Source organism: Phascolarctos cinereus, unplaced genomic scaffold (genome assembly GCF_003287225.1).
Source record: "Phascolarctos cinereus isolate Bilbo 61053 unplaced genomic scaffold, phaCin_HiC Scaffold_1;HRSCAF=81, whole genome shotgun sequence".
In the NCBI taxonomy this organism is placed as follows: Eukaryota; Metazoa; Chordata; class Mammalia; order Diprotodontia; family Phascolarctidae; genus Phascolarctos; species Phascolarctos cinereus.
Genome location: NW_027555514.1, coordinates 30171948 through 30188829, shown reverse-complemented (window position 1 = coordinate 30188829; position 16882 = coordinate 30171948). Strand labels below are relative to the sequence as shown.

At 43.7% G+C, this 16882-nt stretch overlaps 1 protein-coding gene across 2 annotated transcripts in view; it reads left to right on the top strand.

Moving 5' to 3' along the window:
- Positions 1 to 101: 101 nt before the first annotated feature.
- Positions 102 to 16882, top strand: part of NR1D2 (nuclear receptor subfamily 1 group D member 2) — a 55370-nt gene continuing 38589 nt past the window's right edge. Inside the window, exon 1 of one of the 2 annotated variants that reach the window (XM_020971078.2) lies at positions 102 to 465. In XM_020971078.2, the coding sequence (XP_020826737.1) occupies positions 450 to 465 (16 nt within the window). In that variant the 5' untranslated portion in view covers positions 102 to 449. Of the gene's footprint in view, positions 466 to 11272; positions 11292 to 16882 lie in introns of those variants that run through there. The other variant, XM_020971079.2, reaches the window with a different exon arrangement.

Below are 16882 nucleotides of genomic sequence, written 5' to 3'. Positions count from 1 at the left end.
GGGGCGGCGGAGGGAGGGCGGGGGTGTGCGCGCGCGGGTCACGTGCCGCGCTGCCGGCCCGCCCTCCCCCTCCTTCCCCTCCCCTCCCCTCCCCGCGGTGCCCGCTCCCTCCCCTCCCCGCGCTCGGCCCCCCTCCGCTCCCTGCGCTCGGCTCCTCGGCCGCCGCGCTCGCTCTCCTCTCTCCCTCTCCCTCCTCTCCCCTCCGCGCTGCGCAGCTTTGCAGGAAGCCTCCGCAGCCTCCTCCTCGGCCGCCGCCGCCTCCGCCGCCTTTGTTGCCCGGTCCCCGGCGCGGGCGGCCCCCGGAGCTCCCTCCCTGCCCGCCGGTCTCGGTCCCGGGGCGCCCGTCCGGCCCATGAAGGGCGCCCGCAGCCGCCGGCGCCGCCGCCTCCTCCTGCTCGGGCCCGGGGGGACGCAGGACTGAAGCGCCCGGGGCGGGCCGCGAGGGCACCATGGAGGTGAACGCGGGTAAGAGCCGGGGTCGGGGGCGCGGGGTCCCCTCCCCTTCCTCTTTTCCCCCTCCTTTCCCCTCCCCCAGCGACCCGGCCCGGCTCGGCCCCCCCTCACATGGACCGGCCGCGCGAGCCACGTGCGCGCTGTGTTTACGTTCGGCGGCGCGCGGCCGCGGGTTGGCCCGGGGAGCCCGTGACGCGGCATTACATAATGGGGGCCCTGGCGGCGGCGGCGGGCGGGGACACGTGAGGCCGCCGGGCTCCCTGACCCACATTCCCCGGGGCCGCAGGGACACGTGGGGGCGGGGCCGCAGTCCGGGAGGGGGGCGGGGAGCGGGCGGCCCCGCCCCTTTGGAACGCTCCGGGGATGACGCGGGCCCCCCTCCCCCTCCCCGCGGGCAGGCTGGCCCACTGCGGAGGCTGCGCGAGGGCGGGGCGGAGCGCGGGCCGGGCCGGGGGCGAGTGCGGGAGTGCGCGTGAGGGAGACCGCAGTGCGCCGGGCGCCGCCCTCGGGGGGTCAGCGCCCCCGGACGCCCAGACGTCCTTTGTCCGGCCGCAGCGCGGAGGGAGGAAGCGAAATGACTGGGCAGGCGGCCCGCGGGCACCGCGTCCTGGTCGCGGCACCGCCCCGTGCCTCAGTTTCCCCATCTGTAAAACGAGCGGTTCGGCCCCTTGCGGCGCCACGTCCGATGCGCTTGTGCGCCGGAGAGTTTGCCTTGGCACGAGCTTTACCCCCTCCCCCTGGCTCTGGTCGGTTCTGACCGGACCTTTTTGTCCACTGCTCCCGGCCCCGCGGACCTTGGTGTGGCCCCGGCCTCTTCGGACTAGGCCCATCTCCGGACTCCTGATGGGCATGACTCGGAAGGTGATGGCAGCCTCTCTGGCCCCGGGGCTGTCCACGGGAAACAAGCGCAAAGTTGGGGGATTTGGGTTTCTGTGAAAGGAGCAAAACCCCGCACAGCGAGAGCCCTGGAGCTCTAATTAGTGAAAGAGAGAATGTGGTCCCACGTCCCCGCCCCCAGGGGGGAATGGAGGGATTGTGGACGCGAGATAGAGAAAGAAGAGCTCCGTTCTCTTCTTTAGACACGCAAAGAAGTGCGGGGGAGAGAGAGGAGAGAGGACTGGCCCAGGCTGCTGTGCTCCTTAGAGAGCTCAGGGGTGATGGGATTTAGCGGGGCTCAGCTCAGCCTCCCTCCGAATTCACTGTGCAGACCACCAAGGAGAGCTTAAGGGCGCGTGGGAATGGGGCTGGGGCCGCGATCTTGGGCTGCCTTCTTGCCCGCCTTTCCGTAGCTCATCAAAGTGATAAAGACACCGCTTGATTTCCCTTTCACTCTCCCAGAGTCATTCAGTTAATAAGCATTTTTTTTAATCGCCTCCCAGGTCCCAGGCACTGCTCTTAGGCACTGGGTATCCAAAGACAGGCCTCACCCTCAGGTAGTTCACAATTTAACACAGGAGGTGACAAACACATGTGTACAAGTAAACTATATACAGGGTAAATAGGAAATAATCGAGGGAAGGCACTGGAATTAAGAGGCATTGGGAAATGTTTCCTGTAAAATGTGGGGTCTTAGTTGGGACTTAGGGAAGCAGGGAGTGAGAGTGTTCCAGGCATGGGGGATGTCCAGAGAGAACGTCCGGAGCTGAGAGATGGGGTGTCTTATTCATGGGATAGCCAGGAGGCTGGTATCGCTGGATCAAAGAGGATGTGAGGAGTAAAGGTGTAAGAAAGGCAGGAAAGGGCTGAGTTGGGAAGGGCTTCAAATTTGAGGCAGAACATTTTAATATTTGCTCCTGGAGGTGATAGGGAGCTTATGGGGGAGAGGGGATGATACAGTCAATCCTATGCTTTAGGAGAATCACTTTGGTGGCTGGATGGAGGATGGACTGGAATGGAGTGAGCCTTGGAACAGGTAGATCCTCCCAGCAGCTATTGTAATAGGCCAGGTATGAATTGATGAGAGTTTGTGGGGGGAGGGGAGCAGTGTCAGATGAGACAATATGTGGGAGTGTATCAGAGAGATGGCACAGGTGAAATCGACAGACCTTGGCAACAGATTGGACATGGGAAGGTGCTGAGAGATAGTGAGGAGTCCAGGACACCTAGGTTGTGAGCCTGAGGGATTGGGAGGATGGTGGTGGCCTCTGTTGAAATAGCTAAGGTGGGAGCAGGGGGAGGGTTTGGGAGGGAAGGTAATGAATTTAGTTATGGACACATTGAGTTTAAGATGTCTGAAGGGCAGCAGGAGATTATTGGAGGGCAGCAGGAGATTGTTGGAGGGCAGCAGAGAGACTAGGGCAGGAAAGATAGATTTGAGACTCATCATCATGGAGATGGTAATTAAATCCATGGAAACTACTGAGATCACCAAGTGAATTAATATAGAGGGAGAAGAGAAGAGAGTCCAGGACAGACCCTGTGGGACACCAATGGTTAGAGGCTGTGGTCTGAGTGGAAATCCAGCAAAGGAGACTGACTGCACTTAGGGGACGTCTTTGGTCAGCAACTCAGTGCTATGACCAGTTGATAAGCACCAACAGAAATGGGTTGGTTAGAATACTCTTCATTTTCTTATGTAAAGTATGACAGTCTTTTTTTTTTTAAATCCATTTCCCATTATTTCTTGTCAAGAACCTATTTATTTAAGTGAGTCAGATCCTTTTGGTTACATGGTATGTCTAGTTTTTAGTCTTTCTTCTTTGAAGATAATTTTGGTATTTGTGCTCCCACGGTGGTCTGATTATACACACAGTTGCTTTGGGAATGATGCCCACGTGTGTACTAGTCATTTCTTGTCTGGGTGAATCTAATTTCATTAAAAAAATATTTAGTGCTGATTCTTTCTAATGCCTCCTAATTCTCTTCTTGAAGAAAGGGACAGATAACAAGCCTAGTTCAGTGATTCATAGGTGCAGGGAACTCCCTGGTGAGGAAATTCCCTCTCTCAATTCAGTTTAGCACCTCTGTAACTGAAGAGTTTGAGAGTTGCTCAGAGTACTGAGGAGTTGTGACTTGTTAAGAGTCCACCAGCTCACATGTGTCACGGGTGGGATCTAAAGCAAGGACTTCCTGGCTTGGAGGCCAGCTCTCTGTCCACTAGCCCAGGAAGCCTTCTTGAAGATATTTATGATCCATGTGTGTGAGGTTTCTGTAAAGTTTACAAGCCTTTAACCTGTCAGGTTTGCTCCTCTTGAACCATGTTTCCCAGCTTTTTTGGTGGCCAACCATTGATGTTAACTGAATATTGAAAAGGATGTTGATTTAACTTGGAGGGCATTAGCTAGTCATCCTTGACATTTCTCTACTGCCTCATCGTGTGCAGTAGGTATTGGCTTGTGAGGAGAGAGAGAAGAGGGAGTTCATCCAATGGCAACATGCCTGTTGTCCAGACTGATGGACATTTGGATGAATTGTTTGTGGAGTTGTATCTTGGACAAATGCTGTGGAGGGAGAATGAACTGGATCCAGGATGAATAGGTGGAGGCAAGTGTGCTTGATTGCATACAATTTAGGAAATTGTGTGGTGCTTTTATTTTATATTTTTAGAACATGCTGTAGTGATTTTTTCCCTTTTTTTATATCATTATCACTTCCTATTGACAGCCTTCTCCCCACCCACAAAATTGGATAAATAAGTACAGTGTACCAGAAGAAAACATGTTGGCCATGTCTGAAAATGCTCTTGCAGGAGGTGTGCTTCACCATCAGCTCTCTGAATCGTTATTGGTCACGGTGTTCACATTCTGTGGTTTTGTTGTCTTCTGCCTTATTGTGGTTAGTGTGTAAACTATTGTCCTGGCTGTGCTTCAGCTCTCATCAATTTATTGGGCTTCCCAAGTTTCTCTGAATTCTTCCTATTCTTTGTTTCATTTATAGACCATATCCCCAACATAGATAACATTCATATGTCACAGTCAGTCATTCTCCACTTGATGGACATCTCTTTTCTCTGTAATCCTTTGCTATTACAAAAAGAGCTACTGTAAGTACTCTTACATATATGGGGCCTTTTCCTCTGTCCTTAATCTCCTTGGGGTGCATACCTAGTGGTATCACTGGATCAGAGGGCATGTTCAGAAATTTTTTAGTATAATTCCAAATTGTTTCTCAGACTGGACCAGTTTACAGTTCCACCTACGGAGCTTTAGGCTGCCGGCCTTTCCAAAGTCTTTAGGATACTTATGGTTTTGATTTTTTTTGTCAGCTTTGTCAATCGATTGGCATGAGGTGAAACCTCATAGCTGTTTTCGTTTGTAATTCCCTTGGTGATTTTGAGCATTCTTCCATGTGGTTGTTGATAGCTTGCATTTCTCCTTTTGAAGACAGCTTTTTCCTATCCCCTAATTATGGATGTTTTTGAGGGATGGCTTTTGTTCTTTTGTATTTGTTTCAGTTCCCTATGTATTTTGTATATCAAACCTTGATCAGATATTTACTGAATATTTTTCCCCTATTAACTTTTCTAATTATAGTTACATTGATTTTGTTCAATCTTTTCAATTTTATGTAATTGAAATTTTCCACTTTATCATCTCTGATCAGGTCTACTTGTTTACTTAAGAATTTTTCTGCTATCCAGAGTTGATCAAGGTATGTCCTTCCATTATCCTTTTTTTTTTTTGGTGCTGTGACCTTTTATATTTAGATTATTTATCCATTTGGAGCTTATCATGGTAAATGATATAAGGTGTTGAACTAAATCTGATTTCTCCCAAAATACTTTTTGTTTTTCTCTATCAGTTTTTGTCAGAGGTAGTCCTTACTCCATTAGTTGGAGTTCTTAGGATTATTCAGCACTTGAGTGCCCTGTTCAATTGTTTCATTATCATTTATGTCATCTCTTCCATTGATCAACTTTTATGATTACTTTTTATAGGGTTTAGCTTGAGGTTTGATAATGAAAATTGTGTATTAAATAAATGAGTCTAAGCTTTTTCCTAAAGACTCATCTTTTTTGACTTTAATTTTCTTCTAGTGGTGCTGTTTGGATATAGGTGATGGAATACTATGGAATTAATGTGATATGTTATAGTGGAAAGGTCCATGGTGAGCATAAGCAGATTATGTCATGTCATTCCTGAAGAAATGAGTAACAGGAGAAGCAGCATCAGAGATAGGGTTAGAGAGATGTATTAGTAAGAGAGAACATGGCCCAGTCGCAGAGTGCAAGTAAAGGATGGCCCACTCATAGCAGCACATGTATGGGATGAGAGGTCCTGGGTGGGTCTTGATGTGCACAACTGGAGGTAGTACCCATAGCAGGGAGGTCACAGATCCATCCAGACTTTGAAAAATGAATATCTTTTTAATCACGAATGAGCTTTGAATAAGATTGTTAAGGAAATAATTGTACCATAGGAGAAAGCATAATTTGAAAGAGAATTTTTGTTGCAGATATTTGCCATTGTGCTGTGGCATTTTTTTTTTTAACTAGGGACATTGAATGACTGAAACATTAAATAAAAGAAATGCTACAGAAAAAAACGAGATAGACTTAGGGATGAGGAAACCTCTGGTTAGACATGATCAGTTGACTAGACAAGCAGAGTTGGATTGGAGAAGAGATGGAGTGAGAAGTAGAAGGCAGGAAATCAGGTTCTGTCCTCCAGGAAACTGAATTCTTTATAGTAATGAAGTCATAGAAATGTAGCAAGTGGAAGGCTGCTGTGATCTGCTGTGCTAAAAAGTGTATCTTTTGTCAAATATGGTCCATGGGAGCATTCTCAGGCCCTGTCTTTCAGAAATGGAAGATGAAAGCAATTCTGTTTATAATTACTAACTTCATTACTGTTCAACCTTGGTGCCAGAAATTCTAGCAGCCTTTTACATATAACCAGAAAATAGATGAAAATCTGTGGAAAAATTCAAATTGGCCAATAAAAATGTAGTGTGTATGTACTCCAGAATTTTTGAGCTTTTTCCTGAATTAGCAGCACTAATTAAAAAACGTGCTCCCTAACTTTTAGTCATTTGTATTATAGAGGAAAAATAACATGATACTTTAAATATGGTTTAAGTTTTACTTTTATGATTTTGTTTTCCTTGACTTTTTTAATAAATAATAGCAAAGTTTTAGTAAATAATAATGACCATTGGTAATGATTTGAGTGAAGAGAAAGAGTGTGCACATGAATAAGAATTGAATATTTACTTTTGGCCTTAAGGTAGTGGGGGAAAACTCCCTGCATTTGGAGTTAGAGTACTTCTGTTTGAATCACAGCTCACAGCTCTTCTCTTTACTGCCTGAGTAGACATTGGCCTCTCTGTCCCTCTGAGAAGTCTCTCCCCTGGTCTCTCTGGACCTCAGTTTCCTCAATTGTAAAATGCCTTCCTCTAAATCTAGGATGTTGTGACTACCCCCCTGAAGGTTGGAGGTAAGCCAGACCCTTGGGCCTGGCCCAGTGTCTGAGTCTCTTGCAGGTGGAAGTAGATTAGTTAATGAGACATTGGCCACGCTCCTCTTTTCCTTTGGAGATAGGAGGGTGGCTCATCCAGGCCTAGAGTTGGTCGAGTTCCTCAACTCAGTTTTCCTCTTCAGTTCAGTTCATCAAACATAAAATGCACTGGCCAGAGAACAAAATGAAGGATGTATGTCTTTTTTTCTATAGAGCTTAATTTAATAGGGAGATAAGATACACACTAAGGGCAGTAGGTCAGGGCAGCATATGAAAAGGGCCAAGACTCAAGTGCTCTGAGAAATGGGAGGAGAAAGAGGTCACTGAGTTGGCAGATCCAAAGAGACTTCCTGGAGGAGGTGCCACCTGAGCTGGGCTTTGAAGGAAGGGAAGGACCTCCACAAGAAGATATAGGGGGGAATAGGCATGGAGTATGGGAGTGGGTGATGGTGATTGGCTGGAATGTGGAATATAAGAAGGTTAATAATAGGAGACAAGGTGAAATGGTAGGTTCATATAGTTCATAGACTTTGGAGTCAGGAAGGCATGGGCTCAAATCTCACCTCAGACACTAGTTATATGACCCTGGGCAAATCACTTACCCTCTCTCTGCCTCTGTTGCCTCATCTGTAATGTGACGACAGCGTTGCACACCACAGCCTCTCAGGTCCCTCCCAGCTCTAAAGCTGTGATCTGATGGTCCTCTGAGGTTGAAGTCCTGTTGTGGAAGTCCACAGATGTCTGACCACGGGCTCTGTAGCTTGATGGACAGGCTCGGAGGGAGCTGTGATCCAGGGTCTCCATCTGAAGACTGACTGGTTACCTCTCACCTGGCCTGGCAGTCATACCGCTGAGAGTGTCAAAAAAGGGGGATGGATGGGCTTGAAGACACAACTGACTGGATGTGCAGGTGAGTTTGAAAAAAGGCTGGGTAACTATTGGTAGGTAGTGGTACCGTCACCAGAAAGTGGGAAGTGAGAAACAAGGGAAGATTTTTTTTTTGAGGAAAATGATGAGTTCTGTTTTTTACATGCTGAATTTGAGAAAGTAGGACACCAGGCAGTTGAAATAGGAGGTTTTAGGCAGGTTTCTTCAATCTGGAGAATTGGGAGTCATTTGCTTAGAGGCGATAATTGAAACTGTGGGTGTGTATGAAGTTGCCAAGAGATCTCTCTCTTCTGTAGAGAGAAAAGGGAAGAGGGCTGCCTGCCTTTTTGGGATGCCATGCTTAGGGGGAAGAAGAAAGGGAATTAGTGCAGGAGGCAGAGGAGTAAACCCGTAGAAGTCAAATGACCAAGTCTCCATGTTTCCAGTTTCCTCTCTTGACAATTTACATTACATGCAGATGCCAAAATTATCTTAAAACACAGATTTGAACTGTATCCCTTCCCTATTCAAAAGTCTGTTGCCTTTAGAATAAAACAACATTCTGAGTTCGGTCTATAAAGCCCCCTGAAATTTGGCTGTTGCCCACCATTCCAGTGTTCTTATATTATACTCCTTCACTGACCACTTCAGTCCAATCAGTTTATTAGTTGTTTATCCTGTGTTATTTTATCTGCTACCTTCCCCTGTTGGATGCACTCATGCTTCAGTGGGCTCCTTCAAATCCCAGTTGTTAATGTTCTCCTTCTTGAAATTGATATGCTCTTTATTTTATTTATTTTTGGTTTGTTTTTGCTTTTTGGTGAGGCAGTGGGGTTAAGTGACTTACTTGTTCAGGGTCACACAGCTAGGAAGTGTTGAGTGTCTGAGGTCGGATTTGAACTCAGGGCCTCCTGACTACAAGGCCGGAGCTCTATCCACTGCACCACCTAGCTGCCCCTGAAATTGATATGTTATTGTCTTTATATGTGTCACGTTCCCAGAAGAGAAGTTGCGCTGAATAGGTGCTTAATAGATGTTTCTTGAATTGGAGAAGGTGGGTAGTCACCTGTGTCCAGTGGCTTAGCCTGCTTAGAAGGACAAAGGTCATCTTATTTGGTTAATTAAGAGGTCATTGGTGACCAGAAGGAGAGCATGTCTTAAATAGAATGGTGAAGATCAAAGGTAGATTTTCTGGGGGTTTTTGTTTTTCTTTTCTTTTCTTTTTTTTTTTTTTAGGATACCTCAGTATTTCTAGGCATAGGAGAAGAAATCGTTTGATAGAGGGAAATTGAAGGTGAGAAGGGGCAGGATTGAAATAGTATATTCCACCAGGAGGGTATGAGGGCCAGGACAGTGGTAGCTTTGGTAAGGGGGGCCATCTCCTCTTGTGAGAGCGGAGGGAGGAGGAGCAGGAGATTGGAGGAGGACAGGCTTCAGAGCTGAGTGGCATGTTGGAGGTTATTTCTCCTCCAGCCTCCTCGTTTCAGACTTGAGGAAATGGAGGCCCACAGAAGTTCAAGGACATGACTAAAATAGCTTATACTGCAAATAGCAGACCCAGGGCTTGGACATAGCTCCTTCTGATTCCACATCTCACAAACTATGTTGAAAAGTAGAGGGGAAAACATTCAGGCTGCATTGCTTCAGGGACTGACGTTTTCCTGGAAGCTTTCTTTGTACAAAGCACATAACTAGCTATTGTTCACCCTAGACTGTTCCTGCTATCTTAGAACTTACTGGTTGAACCATTTGGCTTATCATTCTCCTTGCTTTGTGGGATAGGAAAGGAAAAGAAAGAAAGGTTGGAATAGAAGACCCTCCTGATAAGTTTTCTGCTCTGCTTTTCAAGAGATAAAGATCTGATTGCAGGGCTTCTTGCCAAGGTAGTATGCCTCATTTATATAGCTCCCATAATCCTTCACAATATAGTTGTTGAACAAATGACTGACTATATACTTATTACTAACACCAAGCAACACTGGTTAATTGATTTTGCAGAATAATTTCATAAAATGTAGTAGGTAATTTTCTAAGTTATCCTTATGTACAGTATTAATTTTTGGGGGGAGGGGGCTAGGCAATGGGGTTAAGTGCCCAGGGTCACACAGCTAGTAAGTATTATGTGTCTGAGGCTGGTTTTGAACTCAGGTCCACCTGAATCCAGGGCCGGTGCTCTATCCACTGCGCCACCTAGCTGCCCCTTACGGTATTAATTTTTAAAAATAAAATTTTATTAATGTTTTGTTTTTTAAATATTGACATACTTTTCCTTGAGTATCTCTCTCCTTTTCCTTTCCAGAGAGCCATCTCATATAAGAAATAGTTATTTAAAAGATAAAAAAGAAAAAGAAAAGAAAAAATCAGCCTCAATGATTAATAGGTCAAAAAATCTGAAAATCTGTGTAATGTGCAACTCTTGTGGACCTCCCACCTCTGCCAGGGAATCGGGGTGGAGATGTCTTCTCGTAGATCTTCTTTTGAGCCATGCCTATTATTTGTAATTTTTCAACATTCACTTTTGTTTTTTTGTTGCTTCTTTCATTTACATTGTTGTTAACATTGTATGTGTTGTTTTATATACAATATTTTTAATGATAAATTTCTTACTAGAGGTAATTGCCTTTGAGAGGGTGTTGATTGACTTTAATGTAGAAATTAGGGAAGTCCCACTAAAGAGGAAAAAAAAAGTAGGTGTTAAGTCTTTTCTCTGTCTTCCAAAGATGTTGGGACTGTCTCCCAGGAGTGGAATTAGCATCCAGGATGTATGGATTATATTTGGAAAAAGGCAAATGTCAGTGAGACTCTGCTAAGGATAATTATTGAGGAATAAAGAAATTGTAATTAACTCAGCATCCAAGTGGGTGGGTTGGAGGCAGGGGGAGCCAACTTTTTTTTTTTTACTCTTGGTAACCTATTTTTATTTTTCAAATAACAAGTAATTTTTCAAATTGATCTGTCCCTCTAACTGTTTCCCCAACCCCAAACGGATCAAAGTTAAAAATCAAAAACCAAACCTGAATAGCAAATCCTTCAGTCCATGGTTACGTGGTCTAGTAAAACAAATCCTCATATGACCCTTCTCTAAAATTGTATATCTTCTTAAGCATTCTACATTCATCATCTTCTGACAGGAGGTGAATGACGTGTTTTATTTTCATTCTTTTGGACTCACAGTTTACCATTGCATTGATTATCATTCTAAAATCTTTCAAAGTTGTTTTTCTCTATGATGTTATCACAGTATAAATTGCTGTAGTCCCCTTCGCTGTTGCTTTGTATCAGTTTGTAAAGATCTTCCCAGTTTTCTCTGAAATGAAAAATAGTTGAGGAAATATGCCCACAGAGAGTTAGGCATGAGATTCAGCTGAGCCATATCACCCCTACAGCATTTCTAGATGAAATATGGAACAGACCCAACATAGAAGGAATCCACAGGCCTTGTTATGTCAGTCTGATGTAACAGTGGTGCTGGGGGAACAACCCCTTTTAACTCTTCCAGTATAGCGCCCATCGTAGTCTGTGAGGAAGTGGAGTATTTTGAAAGCATTTTGAAAGAGCAAATGGATGTGGCCAAAGGTAGGAGGGCACACAACTTTAAAAGTGGTTAAGGATGGATTCTCAAAATATTTCCACGATTGAACCAATGGAGAAGATTATGGAGGATGCTTTTGAAAAAAAAAGTGATGGCTAAGTTGTGAGCAGCTCCCAAATCACATGCTCTTTCTTCTCTCCAGCATTTTGTTTATATAATTCTATAAACAAAATAAAACTAAGAATACTTCTGAAAGTAACTCACATATATATTAAAGTTCTACAAGATGATGAAAAATGTGATTATATTGAGAACTTTGTTAGGTGATTTGCTGTATGTTACTATCAAATGAGGTGTTGAACAGGAAAACATGTTAGCCTAATTGTTTTTTGGTGTTCTGGAAGGTCACAAAGTCTTAACAAAAGAATCTATTGATCTCAAGGTTTTTCCAAATTTGCACACTTCCGTAGATTCCTGAAACAATGCATAGACTCCCTAAGGAAAGGTGTTCATGTTGTGACATTGGTGTAATCTTCTCCACTGGAAATGGAGTAGATGAAAAGCCCACGTCCAGACTATCACAGGTATATATTACACATTTTTTTGGCACATGCGTATGCTTCTGTGTGCTTTTACTAACTGCTTAGGACCCACTAATTCATAGTCAGGTTCATCTTGTGGAGCTCCCACACTGGGAGTTTTCCATACTGATGAAATTATAGTTCTTTGGTGTATTTATGTATGTGATAAGACATATAGAGGACTGATACGGCATGGGCTGGTCGTGGTGCCAGAATGAGACAGTAGATAGGCAGTGCGTGATGTTCTAGTACCCCAGAAATGATAATTTATTTTTATTTTTCAACAGTCACTTCCATAAGCTTTTGAGTGTTAAATTTTCTCTCCCTCCTTTCCTGCCTCCCTCCCTCCTCAAGATGGCATGCAATCTTATATAGGCTCTACATATACATTCTCATTAAATATATTTTCACATTAGTCATGTTGTAAAGAAGAATTAGAACAAATAGGACAAACCACAAGAAAGAAGAAACAAAACAAAATGGAAAAAAAAGTGAAAAGTATGTTCCGATCTGCATTCAACTCCATAGTTCTTTCTCTGGATGTGGATAGCATTTTCCACCCAGAAATGATAATTTAAGAGGGGAGAGAGAGAGAGAGAGAGAGAGAGAGAGAGAGATACCCCCCACACCCACACCCACACATCAAGGCCTCCAGTGTGTTGAAGAGATCTTCTGTGAAAGATTTATGAAGAAACATGGATAGGATGCAAAGGAAAAGTGTTTCTATTAATATTGGTGGAGGAAGTACGTTAATAAAATGGAGAGTCCACCAAAGTACCGTTAGTAGTTAGTGGCAGATAGTGCATGGGACAATTTTATTGCGAAATGGTTAGAGAAACTGCAGAGCGTGATACTTTCCCATCTCAGAGCATTGAGTAAATTAAGTTGTACTCTGAATGGCTACCTCCTTAACCTCCTCCCCCTTTAAAAAATAAATAAGGGTAGCGTGAAATTAGCTAATAGTTTCTGGCGTGAAAGGGTAAATGCTCCCGAATGAATGGAGAATTTCTTGAAATAAACAGTTGTTATTCAGTTTTTCAGTTGTGTCCGACTCTTTCTGACCCCATTTGGGGTTTTCTTGGCAGAGATAGAGGTATGGTTTGCCATTTACTTCTCCAGCTCGTTTTACAGATGAGAAAACTGAGGCAAACAGGGTTAAGTAACTTGCCCAGGGTCACACAGCTAGTAAATGTCTGAGGGCGGGATTTGAACTGAGGTCTTCCTGACTCCAGGCCTGGCGCTCAGTCCGCTGTACCACCTAGCTACCCAAAATAAATAGTAATCTGTCATATTTTCAGCATTTGTTTATTATAGGATATGAATTTAACTGTAGAAATTTCTTGTAATGCTGTATATGGGAATTTGACCAAATTCAGTAGATGAAGAGAAAACCATTGAAATTTTTTTGTTTTATGAATAGTTGAGTTTCTAACTAGTGCTTTATCATTACTTACTCTGATTCTCTTTTCCTTCTAAAATGAAGGGCTTGAACTAAGTTATCTTTTCTGTTACTTTAGTATGTTTAGTATTCCATGTAGGCACTCCCCTAGTGACTAACATCCAGTTTGCAACTGCTACATTGATAAAACATGACCTGTGATCTTCTGAAACCCCTACTTACCGAGACAATACGTTAAGGTAGCTTTGTCCTTTCTGATTCCTCTCTAGACTTCCTGTAGACCAGTGGTGTCAAACTCAAAAGAAACCAGCACATAGTGACTTCATTTTAAAATGAAAGATTATCATCTTTATTGTATTTGTGTTAAGTATTTCCCGGTTTTATTTTAGGCTGGTTCCTGCAACCCTGGGGAGTGTCCTGGGCTGCGTCTACTGGATGGGTGTTTGATACCTCTGCCCTAGGCAGCAAAGCTGTGCTGAGTTTGTAACACCACCTGGCACAGGCCGGTGTGGAGCATTGTCTGGCCTGACCTTTGTTTTATTGTAACTTCCTTTTGTTTCCCTTAAGCCCTCAAAGGAATTATTTGCTTGTTGGACAAGTGATAATGCCTGTTATCAAGGAAAGACCTGCACTTAGTATTTTGTTTAAATTGCTGGCATTGCAATCATATTGCTTTCTGTTATTTATTCTTTTAGCTACATTATGGATTAAAGAGGTTCTTGTCCTCTTGCCTAAGAAACCAAATATTGTTTAGAGGAGGATGACCTAATGGATACAGTGCTCCGTTGGGAGGCAGAAAGACCTGCATCCAAATCTTGTGTCTGGAATGCTTGGCATTTACTAGCTGTGTGACTATGGTCAAGTTGCTTAGTATCTTCAGTCGTAGCTTACTCATCTGTAAAAATGGGGTACTCTGCCGCACAGGTTTTTATGAGGTTCAGATGAGATGTTCTAGATGAGCTTTACATTTCAATTATTATCATTATTATTTTTGCACTAGACTTGTGGCCAAGTCTATTAGCAGCTGTTCTGTAATTTATGGTCTTGGAAAATAAGGTGTGTTAGAGGTAAGGCTTGAACTTTTTTCAGTCTTAGTTTGTCAGATACTATTTTTCTTCCTTCCCTTCTTATTCTACGCCAGTGTATTACTAGAAGTTGCCCATATTTTGTCATTCTTTACTATTTCAAGAATAGTGTGTCTCACACTTAGGAACAACTACATTTCTATAGTAAGATAAAGGAAGAAAGCATTTATATAGCACTTACTGTGTGCCAAGCACTGTGCCATTTGATAAAGTATTAAAACAAGGGGTTTTGTCTATTCCCCTGGAAAGTATTCTTATATCCATTCATTAAATAATTATGCAGTATATACTGTATCTGAGACCTAAACAAAAACAGAAAGCAGAAACAAAAACAAAATACCCACTGCCATTTATTTTAAGAAAGGTGTTACTTCAGTGTCAAAGACCTGTGCATCTTTGCATTTCTTCTTTAAGTTAGCTACCATCATTTGAATTGTTGTTGCAGCTGGGTGACCAGAATGGTTTATCACCACATTGAAAAAGGACATTTATCATAGTGTTTGCTGTCTGTGAGCAAGATTGAAGGGACCAATGTCTCCATTCTGTTTTTTTAACCTTTTTTTTTAAAAAAATTATTTATTTTTAGTTTTCAACATTCACTTCCAAGAGATTTTGAGTTCCACATTTTCTCCCCATCTCTCCCCTCCCCCCACCCCAAGATGGCATGCAATCTCATATAAGCTCTACATAGACATTCATATTGACCCTGTTATCGCATTAGTCATGTGGTAAAGAAGAATTAGAACCAATGAGAGAAACCACGAGAAAGAAGAAGCAAAGAAAAGAAGATCAAATAATGTGCATTCGGACTTCATAGTTCTTTTTCTGGATGTGGACAGCATTTTCCATCATGAGTCCTGTGGAGTTGTCTTGGATCCTTGCATTACTGAGAGGAGATGAATCTGTCAAAGTTAGTCATCATACATTGTGGCTGTTATTGTGTACAGTATTCTCCTGGTTCTGCTCACTTCACTCAGCATTAATTCATTTAAGTCTTTCCAAGATTTTCTGAAGTCTGCCTGCTCATCATTTCTTATAGCACAATAGAATTACATTATAGTCATAATACCACAATTTGTTCAGCCATTCCCCAACTGATGGGTATCCCCTCAATTTCCAATTCTTTGCCACCACAAAAAGATTAGCTTCATTTCTGACTGTTAAATACTAGGTTGGTCAGTTTGCCTGTGGTCCTCATTAGAACAGTCCCAGGTGCCCCTTCCTGTGTCTGGGAGGAGCAAGTCATTTCTTGGCTTTCCTTCTAGAGTGGTGGTGAGTGTCCAGTGAGATGATGCACATGAATTGCTTTGCATGTCTTGAAGTATAATAGAAATGTCAGCTGTAATTGTCATGACCATTGTCACCATTCAGTGACTGATCCTCGTTCCTTTGATCTGTGTGGTGTGTGCACTGCCTGGTTCTAGAGCACCGCAGAGCCCCTGCTGTTGGGGTTAAGTAGCAGTATGTAGCCTGTTGGGGGTGATCCCTTGGCTGTCTTCCAGGACCCTGGTGGTACTTTTGGCTTGTCATTTTATGTTAAGGGTGTCTCACAGTCAGCAGAGGCGACACTGCTCAAGTAACCAGAGGTGCTGTCAGGGGTATGTCCAGGTCTGGGAGCCATGTGGAAGTTTAGATACTGTTCTGATTAGCATCGGGATAAAGACTAATACCCTGTGAGGAGAATTGCATAGTGATCTTAGTGATTAACCTTTTTTTCTGAACAAGTCTGCTGTCTCACTCAGTTTTGGCTGATGGCATATGTTTGTTGAGTAGAATTTGGAGCGCATTCTCTTTGGCCATGGAAATGACTGGCTTATGTGGAGAGATGAAAGCCACAGTCTTAGGGATCTCATGTCGGGCTTTTTAGAAGCGTAGAGAGCACCTCATCCAGGCTCCTCATTTAACAGATGAAGTAATGAAGGCCCTGAGAGCTTAGCTGGACTTGCCTAGGGTGAGAGCTGCTACTGCAGCTGCTTAGTACCCGCCTCTCGTGACTTGGCATAGGGCTGTTCCTGCTGTACCACTTACCTCCTCAGAGGTTAGGCTCAAAGCATTGTTTCTGCCGACCCCACATGATGAATTAATTTTTTTTTTTAAATCCTGCAAGAACAGTGGTCCTAGCTCTAGTTCTCTCCTGGGTTGTTTTGGCTGTCAGGTTTACAAAATCTATTAGGTAGATTGAGAAATGTTAAAGCCTGTGGGAACTCAGATCTACCAGAAATCTACCTCATCTCTCTCTCTCTCTCTCTCTCTCTCTCTTCTCTCTCTCTCTCTCTCTCTCTCTCTGTCTCTTTTTATTTGGGTAATTGGGGTTAAGTGACTTGCCCACGGTCACACAGCTAGTAAGTGTCAAGTGTTTGGTTTGAACTCAGGTCCTCCTGACTTCAGGGCTAGTGCTCTATCCACTGCACCACCTAGCTGCCCCTTGAAATTCTCAAGATTAAAAAAAAAGAATCTTCTTCCAAATCAAAGTCTCTGTATCTGTCAGGTCCGTTGTCTTCTGAGCAATTACTGCCACACTAACAACAATGGATCCCTTTTGCCTGTGCAGGTACAGGGGCTTGGGAGCA